Source organism: Polypterus senegalus, chromosome 9 (genome assembly GCF_016835505.1).
Source record: "Polypterus senegalus isolate Bchr_013 chromosome 9, ASM1683550v1, whole genome shotgun sequence".
Lineage (NCBI taxonomy): Eukaryota > Metazoa > Chordata > Cladistia > Polypteriformes > Polypteridae > Polypterus > Polypterus senegalus.
The window spans coordinates 79,977,263-79,990,758 of NC_053162.1; the positions used below are offsets into that span (position 1 = coordinate 79,977,263).

The 13,496-nt window shown below is 39.6% G+C and overlaps 1 protein-coding gene across 1 annotated transcript in view; it reads right to left on the minus strand.

The window, feature by feature from the left end:
* Window positions 1–5,265: 5,265 nt before the first annotated feature.
* The window catches only part of LOC120535466 (polycystic kidney disease protein 1-like 2), a 136,068-nt gene continuing 127,837 nt past the window's right edge, over window positions 5,266–13,496 (minus strand). The window contains exon 43 of the mRNA XM_039763347.1: window positions 5,266–5,788. Within this exon, the coding sequence (XP_039619281.1) occupies window positions 5,666–5,788 (123 nt within the window). The 3' untranslated portion in view covers window positions 5,266–5,665. The remainder of the gene's footprint in view (window positions 5,789–13,496) is intronic.

A 13,496-nucleotide genomic window follows, 5' to 3' on the forward strand; every position in this document is an offset into this window, starting at 1 on the left:
ATATTACATATTTGTGAGTGGCAAAAGTATGGGAACCTTTGCTTTCAGTATCTGGTGTGACCCCCCTTTGCAGCAATAACTGCAACTAAACGTTTCCGGTAACTTTTAATCATTCCTGCACATCGGCTTGGAGGAATTTTAGCCTATTCCTCCGTACAGAACAGCGTCAACTCTGGGATGTTCGTGGGTTTCCTCACATTAACTGCTTGCTTCAGGTCCTTCCACAACATTTCGATTGGATTAAGGTCAGGACTTTGACTTGGCCATTCCAAAACATTAAAGAAGAATAAAGTTAATCATTCTTTGGTAGAATGACTTGTGTGCTTAGAGTCATTGTCTTGGTGCATGAATGAATGAATGAATGAGAATACATTGTTCCATCAATGAAGGCAAGCCGTCCTGGCCCAGATGCAGCAAAACAGGCCCAAACCATGATACTACCACCACCATGCTTCACAGATGGGATAAGGTTCTTATGCTGGAATGCAGTGTTTTCCTTTCTCCAAATATAACGCTTTTCATTTAAACCAAAAAGTTCTATTTTATTCTCATCCGTCCACAAAACATTCTTCCAATAGCCTTCTGGTTTGTCCACGTGATCTTTAGCAAACTACAGACGAGCAGCAATGTTTTTTTTTTGGAGAGCAGTGGCTTTCTCCTTGCAACCCTGCCATGTACACCATTGTTGTTCAGTGTTCTCCTGATGGTGGACTCATGAACATGAACATTAGCCAATGTGAGAGAGTCTTTCAGTTGCTTAGAAGTTACCCTGGGGTCCTTTGTGACCTCACCAACTATTACACGCCTTGCTCTTGGAGTGATCTTTGTTGGTCGACTACTCCTGAGGAGGGTAACAATGGTCTTGAATTTCCTCCATTTGTACACAATCTGACTGTGGATCGGTGGAGTCCAAACTCTTTACAGATGGTTTTGTAACCTTTTCCAGTCTGATGAGGTCCTCAGAAAGCTCCTTTGTTCGTACCATGATACACTTCCACAAACGTGTCATGAAGAGCAGACTTTGATAGATCCCTGTTCTTTAAATAACACAGGGTGCCCACTCACACCTGATTGTCATCCCATTGATTGAAAACACCTGACTTGAATTTCACCTTCAAACTAACTGCTAATCCTAGAGGTTCACACACTTTTGCCAGTCACAAAAATATAAATATATATAATTTTCCTTAATAAATAAATGACCAAGTATTATATTTGTGTCTCGTTTGTTTAACTGGTTTCTCTTTATCTACTTTTAGGACTTGAGTGAAAATCTGATGATGTTTTAGGTCATATTTATGCAGAAATATAGAAAATTCTAAAGGGTTCACAAACTTTCAAGCACAACTGCATAGAGTTAGACAGCATTTGCAGTAGTTTGGCAAAGGGCAGAGGAGCTGGTACACAAAACCTTTGACTACTCAGTTTATGGTACCACTGACTGTGGCTCCTCAATTTCTGGTACCTCCAAACTGGACTCATTTATTATGTTGTTTGAAAGTACGATATAAGGCACTTCATCACCCCAGCGTGAATCCTTAGGCTACTTTTTGGCAATCAACCCTGTTAAAGTTCAGGTTTATTGGCTGTAGTAATGATGTAGCTTACAAACACAGAGTATAATTAAATATAAGACTAAACTTGAAATGTTAAAAAAAGAAGCTCTATATTCATCAAAAGTCTAGAAGAACAAATAGTTTAATTGAATCTGTATATGTGATACTAGCTGTGTGTGGTTTTTGGGACAGTTATATAGTAACAGTTTTACTATATTCATGAACTTGGAGAGACGTCAGCTAACTCTTAAGAATTACTCAGTGCAGTGGACGTGGACCTGATGCCATATCTTAGCCGTATTGCTGGCAAATGAGTCCTATTAATCTTTGTTTCGAGAACATACCTCCAGATAGACAATGCTCTATCCATTATCCAACCCATATATCCTAACACAGGGTCATGGGGGGTCTGCTGGATCCAATCTCAGCCAACACAGGGCGCGAGGCAGGAAACAAACCCCGGCAGGGCGCTAGCCCACCGCATGGCACACACACACACACCAAGCATAATTTAGGATTGCCAGTGCACCTAACCTGCATGTCTTTGGACTGTTGAAGGACACCAGAGCACCCGAAGGAAACCCACGCAGACACAGGAAGAACATGCAAACCCATGCAGGGAGGACCCGGGAAGCGAACCCAGGTCTCCTAACTGCGAGGCAGCAGCTCTACCACTGCGCCACTGTGCTGCCCATAGACAATGTTTTTAGTGAAAATTTCAAGCCTTGCCCACTGCTGCTGAGGTGTTTCACTTGCACATTGTTGAGCTGGGGCGTTTGCTTTGTTTCGACGTCTCTTCATTTGTGTCATGGTGTTTGCTGCGCACAGGTCTTGAGAAGTTCATGCATGTGACATCTAGTGGCTGTGGTTGAGCGTGAGCAGAGTGGCCTTCTCCATACACACACAGGCCTTTTGTTTATATGTGTCTAATTAGAAATATTACATTTAGTTGGAGGTGGAACACTTTTTCCGACTCCAGTAAACCAATAATTGCTTACGATTCCACAGCCCTGTATGCAATTGTTGTGAATTATCACTAAATGCTTAATGTGAAAATGAAAGCAAAAAATGTACATGTGAGTACTGCTGGAGTCTACGATTTCTAAGCACCTTTCTGTAATAGCATAAGATGTTTACGTAAGACAACCCAAAATTTGTCTCTTTGTTTATAATGTCGCTTGAATTTACAACTCATAATTATTAAGCAGAAGACAAAATTTTGATGTATCGAATTTTGTGACACAAAATACTGCCAGTTAAAAATGTGGCATTGCCACATAAGTGAAATGAAATGCTAAAACATGAAGACATCTTTTGTCGTAAGCAGGGACTTCAATAATCTGCTTGAAAAGCTAGCACTAAAGTATAACATGGCAAACTGAGTGCACTTTGGCAGAACCGTTATTTACCGCTTATGTAATGATATGATGTTGAAATTTACATGGACAAAGTTGGCTGGGACCGGAGGCTACATGTTTTTACACACATACTTAATTTTGCATCTTCAGACAAATCCAGCAAACCACAGAATTGTTCCATAAATGCACCACTGAATCCACAGGCTTGTTTTCAAATTGGATACCACTGGGACCAAAAAGGCCCAAAGTTCCCACGAGATCCACAAATACTACTGGGAGCAGCAAGCTGCAGGTACTGCTGTTCTCTTGAGCCGCCGATGTGAGAACGAGTGCTCGATACAACCACATACCTCTCACCGATAACTGATTGTGAAATGGGGATAGAGTAGTGCGTTAGAGAGAGAGAGCAGACGCATTCCCAATGCACATTTTTCTGGACAGCAATCCATGAGTGAAGTGGACATGGTGGTGGAGAGGTCTCAGCTTTATGTAGTGTGTTGATATTTTCATTTTTCTTAAAGGGAAATGTAACATTGTAAGTTGGTAGCTGTGACTGGATCTATAAATGAGTTAATAAGGCATTTAGGCAGGATAAAAGGACAGTCACTTCTGGAGCAAAGTTGGGTGTTAACTCTGAAAACAAAAAGACAAGTTTACATTTGGATGGTTTTGCACAGTAGTAACTTCCATCCATCCATTATCTAACCCGCTATATCCTAACTACAGGGTCACGGGGGTCTTTTGTAGCAAATCCCAGCCAACACAGGGCACAAGGCAGGAAACAAATCCCAGACAGAGCGCCAGCCCACTGCAAGTAGTAACTTTTGAAAATAATTTGAGTGTTATTGTCACATGTACAGGGTACAGTAAAATTCTTCCTTGCACGTGCTGATCACCGTACAACACATGTTGTTACTGCAGTGCAAACATTTTGTGTTAATATTGTAGCAGTCTGCAGATTCCTCTGAACACTTGAAGAGCCAGATGCACAACTGACAGTCACACAGGTAAATGGCGCTCTGCATTCCATGAACTCCTGGATTTTTCGGGATACACTTAAAGCCCTGGAAGTTTCAAGACTACAGGTGGAGACGGCCTGAGCATATGATAAGACACAGCGTGCAGAAGTGGCAGGCAGAGCTGCCATTTTGTGAGGCGTTTCTGTGGTGATGGGGTGTTCGGAGTGAGACGTTTCAGTAAGTAAACATTCCTGTTCTTAGGCTGGTGTGCCTTTCCATCTCGGTGTTAATGTTTTTTTATTTTAATACAAAACAAAAGACTTAAACTTGAATTAACGGACATATTTGTATATTAATTTATTTTGTTTTGTAATGTTTTGCTTGACTGTCTAATAATTAAAAAACATTCAGTACATTTCTTATATGAAGATTTAATATTGTGGAAATATTGCGTTGGAAAGCCTGAATTGCATTAATGGATTTAAGTGGATTGTCCACATGCCTCCTAATAATTTTCCATTTTAGTTTTCTGCATCGTTTTGTGAATATTGAGGTTAATACCATTTGAGATTAAATTAGCCTATGATGCACAGACGTTTTAAAAAAGTAAGGCAATATCTGATACCCAGTATGAGTACAGATAGCATATTCAGTGGTGGGGCAACATTTTTGTTCTGTCACCCATAATCCAGGTCTCTGCCGTTTCAGTCATGTGACCCTGTAACGAATGAAGTAAATTCCTAAAGAGGGTGAATGGAATGGCAAGTAGACGGCGGAGAGAATACACACGAGTGCTTAAATGCCACTGTTATGCGCACTGCATGTCACAACAAGAAGTGGCCAGAAATTGAATCCAGCTAAGAATAAGCACTGTGGACAAACCCAAGTGCCACAATGCTGAGCTACTGCACTGTACTCTGCGTTGATATTGAGGTTCTTTTATATTATGAATCTAATGGTGTTCATTTTTCAGAATGTGTGGCCTTACTTCTTTAAGTGACACAAGTCGAGCTGAAATCTGAAAGGGAAAGATTAACTGTTCTATACCAGTTCAAGTATTGTTTTTTGTTGGTTTTCCTTTCAGTTCATAAGATGTGATCATTTTCACTTAAGTAAAAAACAAACCATATTTCTACCATACTATTGGAAGACATGTATTTGGGAAATAAGACTAACTCCACTACGTTTTTGAGTTTAACAGTTTTTTTTCCAGGTGGAGCACCATACTGTATACAATATATAATGCACAAAGCTGATTAGCTCATCAGTTACACTTTACAGGACATCTGTCACAAATCCATGAATGCTCTCCATAGTTTCATAACTCCCAGACAAATAGCTTCAAACTTATGAAGGGAAACCAGCCTTGAAAGCTACGACAACCAAAAAGCATCACATTTGATATCCTTTAATTCTAAGAAACATTATACACATTTATTCATTATTAAGCACAGCATACAGATTCAGCATTCACTTTGATTAAGCATTTGGGCAAACAAACTAATTCACAATATCGGAGGCGTTTCACACAAGCATTGCTACACAAACAGAATTTGAATGGCTCACAGTTTCAAAAGGCAGAATGATGTTGCCTCTCTAAATCACTAACAGTGAAACAGGACACAAAAGGTACGCCTATATAACATTCCTAAACCTGCTTTTTCCAGTTTAGTGTCGTGGAGACAATAACTAGATAGAAGGATAATGCAATGTGTGCTTTTTATTTTTTTCTAACTTGAAATAAGCATTTCTTTTTTTTTTTTTATGAACTACTCATTCTTAAAAGTGCTGTCTAACTTTTGACAGGGTCCTGCTCCATTTGTTTTGCGGTGTTCTCCTCTTTCTTGTATTTAAGACCAAAGAAGCTGCAGAGTTTTATAAGCATAAGATCCACAATTTCTTCTTCTTCAGATGGCTGTGAAAAACAATATGGACAAAAGCAAAATGCATTAATGATTTCTATTTGTAACGGCAACTGTCTGTGTCTGTTCTTGCTGTACATGTATGAGCCCATCAGTCACTCTCCTTGGTAGAGATTTGCAGTCATTTGAATTCGAGGCTCAGGTCACCTACAGGCTGGTGACATAGCTGTGCCAAACAGATATTGAATACAATAATAGACAATATCTATATTAAAACAAAAGAGCAGCCAAGTTGTTTAAATGCACTTTTGAGTTTAGTTATGAGTAGATGGAATATAGAGTACCCTAACAAACTGGGGTAACAACTATCTGTGAATCTAATGGTGCAAGTGCTACGTGGCAGAGAGCCTCATTCATGATGGTGGACTCTTCATTCCAACACCACTTATTACTGAGTTTTTGATCGTTTTAAATTTTTAAATATCCCCCAACATTCCATCCAACATGCAGTACTTCTCCAAATTACTTCAAAATGCACGATACCTTTCTTATCACTGTACAATACAATGAAACAAGAATGCTGATGACACAATATGGACAGTGTAATGTTTCTATGAGGCCATATTATGCCTGGAGCATGGAAAAGGTGCTATATAAATAAAATGTATTATTATTATCACTTATTAATGTGGAAGCCCAAAATTCTGAAATGTGTTGCATCAAATTGTACAGCTCTTACCTGAAAATCAGATGATGATTAGTCAATGTCATCCCAAAGCAGTTTATTACTGCTGCTTTTCTATGAAGCATGATGGCGCAGTGATTACCCTCTTCAGTATCATGGTGTTTCTCTGGATGCACCAGTACCCCATTTTTTAAGGTTTGGTTCACAAATGGCTATAAAGATGGCCTAAAGTGGGCCAGTGTAATGTGGCCAATCATAATCCCGCAGTGGAATAAACTGACAAATGTTCTATATAGTAGGCCCAAAGATGTCTCCAAATTTATCATTTAAATTGTTTACATATATGATTCAATATAACACATGGTGAAAGTGGAAGGCAGACAATCCCTTGTTAATGTCCTACAGGCCACTAATGTCCCCTAGGAGTATTGGGGAGGACAGACAGAATGGCCCTCCTCAATTACAGTCTGTGCGGGAGAAGAGTCCAGGGAAACCTGATGCCACTAGGGGAGCCCCTCAGAGGTCCCTGTAGGCCTCTGTGCGCTGGCAGGATAACATGGAACCAGTAGTGAGGGGTCACTGGATGGGTTTTACTGACCCAGGTATACAGTCAGGGAGTGTTGGAGTTAGGAGGCTAGGCAAGGGGAGTAGTTTAGAGGGTAAACAAGAATGGCCAGAAGGCTCAGATACCCAAGTCTGTATGATCTTGGAGAATTGTTTCAAATGGTCACTGTGTTGGGTAATAAGACCCTTTTCTTTTGCCACTAATGTTCTTTTTTTTGTTGTCATTTAGGTTTGGTGATGAAGAATGTGCACCCCATATAGTCCACAACATTTGGTTCACTGACAAAAGTGCGATAGACATATGCGCCCTGAAAAAACCACGACGGACAAATGAGCGCCGACAAAATCGCCACAACAAAATCGCGAGAGAGGCCAAGAGAGTGGGACGCCCTTGCTGCAATTCTTCCTACATATGCAGGGCGTGATCTTAAGGACTATCTGCGTGCCGTGCTGATGACATGCCGCGTCTCATAATATTCCATCCATCCATTTTCCAACCTGCTGAATCCGAACACAGGGTCAAGGGGGTCTGCTGGAGCCAATCCCAGCCAACACAGGGCACAAGGCAGGAACCAATCCTGGGCAGGGTGCCAACCCACTGCAGGACACACACACACACACACCCACATATCAGAATTAGAATTGCCAATCCACCAGCATGTCTTTGGACTATGAGAGGAAACCGGAGTGCCCGGAGGAAACCCACGCAGACACGGGGAGAACATGCAAACTCCACGCAGGGAGGACCCGGGAAGCGAACCCAGGTTTCCTAACTGCGCCACCGTCTCATAATAATGACTTCAAAAATAAACATTATTATATATGCTTTAAACTAGTAATTCATATTTAATGAAACTTTCGCGATTTTGTCAGCGTGTTTTAATCAGCGCTATTTTGTCAGCGCGCATATGTCTATCTTGCAAATGTCGGGTCACACAACATTTACTGACAAAGTGCAGAATTACATTAATAAGCAACATTTATAGATATTGTAATAAGTAATGAGTTGTAAATAAATATTTGTGGGCACTCAATATAAATTTTCAAAACCATAAACTTCACTCTCTTAAAAAAAATTCATAGATCTGTCAAATGTTCAGAAACAAAGCAATTTCTGGTGAGTTTGTAGTGAGCAAAAGCACAATTTTTTCCATGTTTTGCACAGCAAGCATCATCACATCACACTGTAAAATTAAAAAGATTACAGAATCTAAAAAGATTCCAAGGCAACATATACCAAAAAAAAGAATTTCGGATACAATATTTAGACAGACTAACTAGCATTCAAAGAAAATGCATGTTCTAGGTTGGTCTTGTTGATTGTTCAGCAGAATAGTCAGAATTACAATTATTCATTTTCTTAGCAGATAGAAGGTTTGTAAACATGTCCGAAGTTTAGTTTACAGCTAGAAGATCTGCAGCTAATACCTAATGGCAGTGTGCAGATTGGATTTGCATTGAAGACTTGTGAATTCTGCACCGTTCCATGTTTGCTCATGTTTCCTCCTAGTAATGTGCCGTATTTCTTGATCCATGATCTGATTTGTCCGACATCAAGCTGTTTTAAGATCTCTGCACCAAGGTTATTATAGTTTTGCCTTTTTATATTAGTTTTTATTTCTATATTTTTTCTTATCTTACTTGGAAATTCAGTTTAGTTTTAGTTTTCCTTCATCATGTATTTTTAGCTTTAGTTTAGTTTTTATTTCACAAAAACATTTCTATTTTATTTTTATATATATTAGTTTCAGTTTTAGTTTTAGTAATTACGGCATGGAGCGCTTAGTTTTGTGTCACAATCAGACAGAACTGTACACTTAACAGATTTGGATACAAGTTTAATGTTAGTGGAAGCTTACTATACAGCCTGGTTTTTTATCTGGTTTTATTTGTGTCTGATAGAAACAAGCATAATCAAAACTAGACACTGAATATGAACAATTTTACACAATTTTATAATTTTTAAAATATTTTCTCATGAAAATCACAGGGGCTTAGGAAGAATAGGGCTCTTAGACTTGAATCAGTGTGCAGACCCCACCTAGCTGTATTGAGGGAAACAAAGAACAACAAGCATGTAGTGTCAAGGTTAGGGGCAGTGAGACTTGAATAGCCCAACATAAAGGACAGTAAACCCATAATGAGCAGGGCAAGAGCAGGCAATAGGAGTACAGACAGGCATAAAATAACAGAGACAGCGTCTGAGATTAGGAACAATATATACATTATCTAAACCTATTTATCCAGAGTAGGATTTCAGAAAACCTGGAGCCTACCGTAGCAGGTTTGGATGCAAGGCAGGAAAAATCCCTGGTATGCAATATGTATGATAAGGCTGATGTTAAGAACAAAAAGAATATGATATTTCAACAATCTATTTTGGGAGAGAGAGAAAAACATTGAAAAAACGGAGAGAAATATTTTAAAATATTTTGCTAATGGATTACTTTAACAATATCACGTATTTTGAGTTGTGAATATGAACTAAAAATGATAAATTAATAAATATGGAATAAATACAAAAACCCATTTGTAGTTTTTCATCACTTGTCGGACTTTCTGCCTTTGTTTATATGGCTTCGTTGTTAAACAATGTTTTTAAAGCAAAAGTGATTGGTCAGTAACAATATGCTGATCTTGTATGATGACCTACTCTGTCTCTCGATCGGCACCCTTTTATTGTAAAAAACCGGGAATGATCTCCCCTGGACTTCCTTGTATACTCGGATATGGGGATGGATATTTGAGGAGTAAACTGCAAGACAATGATTATATTTTCATATTATGTACTTTAAGGAATCATCAACAACAAATCAAATTAATAATATATTGAACAATTATTAAAAAAGTAAAGTTGAATAAATCGGACTCTGCAGCTGTATAAATAAAGAAAAATTGAGTATGTGTTCAGATAAAGTACAACTTCTGGGTGATGGATTTGGCCAAAAAGTTAATACAGATCTACAATTGAGGTATAACTACCACATGCCGAATTTCATCCATCTATCTAGTTACGTTTTTGAGTTATCGTGTTTACACACGCACAGAGACGCGCACACAAACAATTCCAAAAAACAGTATTGTTGGACAACGTCAAGATTCATCAAAATATCAATGTCGAATTTTTTCATGATTACTATACTTTCTGTATATGAGAATGTAAAAACGATTTCTCCTGCGTGAAGTGGCAGGTGAATTGCTGTCAACAAAAAGCAGACACCTGAGAAATAAACTGACACGTTACTCACTCGTGATTTTTCTATGGTAAACGTTTTATTGACCAGCACATTCTGATTTCAGCCATTTGAATTACATCTTGATATACGAAAAGCACAAAGAAATGCGGCACACAAATCGCTTTCTATTTCTCATACTTTATGCACCCGCACTCAGCTTGCTCTGTCACCGCAAATGCTGTGTGAACTGCCGCCCTCCTTCACCAGCTGCCGTTCACTGGATGAATATATGCGGGCGGCTCATGGTGGATGACTTTGTTTTAGAGTTCAAACTTACAAGGGTTAAAGACTAACGGCAAGAATATTTATTCAAAAACGAAAACTAAAAATATTTTAGTAAATTATTATTTTATTTCAGTTAGTTTTTCCAGCAACTTTAATAGTTTCGTTTAGTTTTAGTTTTTCATTTCAGTTTTGTTAATTATTTTATTTCAGTTTACGAAAATGTTTTTTTAATAATAGTTTCAGTTTTAATTTTAGTTTTCGTTAACTATAATAACCTTGCTCTGCACTTGATTTTAAAAGCCACACACCAGACAGGCTTGTCTATGCTTGCCTGATGCTACCCTCCTTAACTTTGTGAAACCCTGTTAAACTTTGTAAATTTTCCTACTTTGAAAATATCTTTTTTGGTCTTCCAATGTGGTTCTTTCTGGTTTCACTTTTAAATACAAAAAAAAAAAACACCTTTTCTCAGATGCACTTTATAGCACAACAGCATCATCTGCGTGACTGCTACTTCTGTGGATAATTTTTTTGATTTCACTGTGTACATTCAGCTTTGTTTAATAATAACACATTTGATTTATATAGCACTTTAGTAGGCCTTATCTAGTGCTGATTTCCATGTGATTTATGGTGTACTGCACGGGTGTCCAACTCCGGTCGCTGCAGGTTTTCATTTTAACCTTCTTCATTAGTGACCAGTTTTTGCTGCTAATTAACGTCTTTTGCCTTAGTTTTAATTATCTTGACTCGGGCCCCATAGTTGTTTCTTTTTCCTTACTTAGCAGAAAAATAGTGAGATATGAAACATGACCAGCTCACCTCTGCCCATTGCACAACATTTGAAAATAAAGAAAGGTGATGGTCTTGATAAGATTGATCTCTCAGGTCACCAAAACATTTTGATGTCATTCTTAGAAAAAAACAGAAAAATCAACAGCTTTGGAAACATCTGCGGTGGTAGAATGAGAGCAGCAACAAGCCATGGAATTAAATAACGAGTTTAATTAAAAGCAAGAATCAGCTTCTCATTAAAAAAGTGGTTGGAGTTTAAAATCCCAGTTTATAGCTGGACATCTCATTTCTGTTTGGCTATCATTTGATGAGGAAACGAATCGATTCAGAGGACTGAATCCTTAAAAACAGGGCTATTAAAATGAAGGGAAAAGAAGTTAAGTAGCAGTGAAAACTTGTCACTGATTAGGAAAAGGGTTAGAATGAAAACCTGCAGCCACTGCGGCCCACCAGGCCCAGAGTTCAACACCCCTGGTGTATTGGTATGGAACACCAATTTAATGTTGGTATGAAACAGAGTCTGTGGTCCATCCTTGTACAAATTGTGAATCTGTGCAAAGTCTGGTCTAGGTAGTGTGACAGTCTGCTTTGGCTGCCTTTGCCATCACATCCATCCATTATCCAACCCGCTATATCCTAACTACAGGGTTACAGGGGTCTGCTGGAGCCAATCCCAGCCAGGCAGGAATAAAGCCCGGGCAGGGCGCCAGCCCACCGCAGGGCACACACACACACACACACACACCAAGGACAATTTAGAATCACCAATCCACCTAACCTGCATGTCTTTGGACTGTGGGAGGAAACCCACGCAGATACAGGGAGAACATGCAGACTCAACACAGGGAGGATCCGGGATTCGAACCCGGGTCTCCTCCTAACAGCAGTGCTACCCATTGCGCCACTGTGCCATCACATCCTTGAACCTGAAATCGTCAAAAATCATGCCCGAGATCAGCTGGGCAATGAGGACGCATAACCAGCAAGAGATGGTGCAAAGTGCTTTGGTGTTTGGTGGTGTTGCAAAGTGCAAATAGTGCAGTGCAGTCCATCCATTAAAGAAATAAGCAATACAGGGTGGTCCAGATCTAATTATGCAGATCCAGATCGTCTCGGTGACTTTGATTTATGCGGGGACGATTTCAGTTTGGCACGAAGACGATTCTTCATGTCGTCAGTTCGCACACTTCTCGATGGTCTGGGATTTTTCGGGTGATTTTCTATGTAATAAATGTAATAAGTTATAGCGTAATGAAAATTGCATAATTAGATCTGGACCACCCTATATACAGTATAATTCAATAAAAATAGGTGCTCTTCGGTTGAGGTTAAAATGTCCAATAAATAAACAAATCATTTATTCCTAAAATGAGGTTAAAATCAGTACAGAATTCATACATTAAAAACTCATGAGCTGTGGTACTGTCCTTCAAAAAAAGGCTCCTCTGCTTACCCTTTGGGAGCCTCCACAACCATGGGGAAACATCTACCAACAGGCACAGTCAGCCTTTAATGGACTCCGGTCTTGCAACCTTCCAAGGCATTTAGTGTGCAGCGCCACACTGAGCCTTGCTTCTGTTTCCTGACACCATTCTTCGGCCTTCAGCTGGGGGAGCCATACAGAGCAGCAGGTCACTCCTGCTCCCAAATGCACTCAACAAGAGCAATCTCTGCCCCCACCCCAAGTGCTGGCCATGCAGTCCTCTTTGGACACGTCCCCAACTGCCCACTTCCTGTCCTCAACTGCAATGGTTCCACCATGATTCTGCCTTCTCTTTTGCTTTTACTATGATACACTCTATCTTTCTTTTAAGTTGTCATGTTTCTGTTCTCATTCCTTCTATCTTGTCTTCGCCCCTCACTGCCACTGGCTCCAGTCTCACAGGAGGTGTGGATTCAAATCCCACTTCTGCCATTAAATGTGATGGTCTGGCTTGGCTGCAGCTGCCATCATGTCCTCATTGGCCAGCTCATCTTGGACAAGATTCTCGACAGATCCAACTTCAAGGATGTAATGGCAGCTGCAGCTAGCCTGGACTATCCCAGGCAGGTTTAAAAGTGTGAATTTGCATAACAGAGTTACCACAATTGGGGTACCTGAAAATACCTGAGGTGTTGGCACAAATTAGATTTTGGAATGAAATAGCACTTACAGTCTTTCCTTTTACAAATGGGGAATCTGTGCAAACTTTCACTGGGTTTTTTTTTTTAGTTGGGCTCTGTGAAAATTTAAGAACCAAGCAGCACCCACCCACA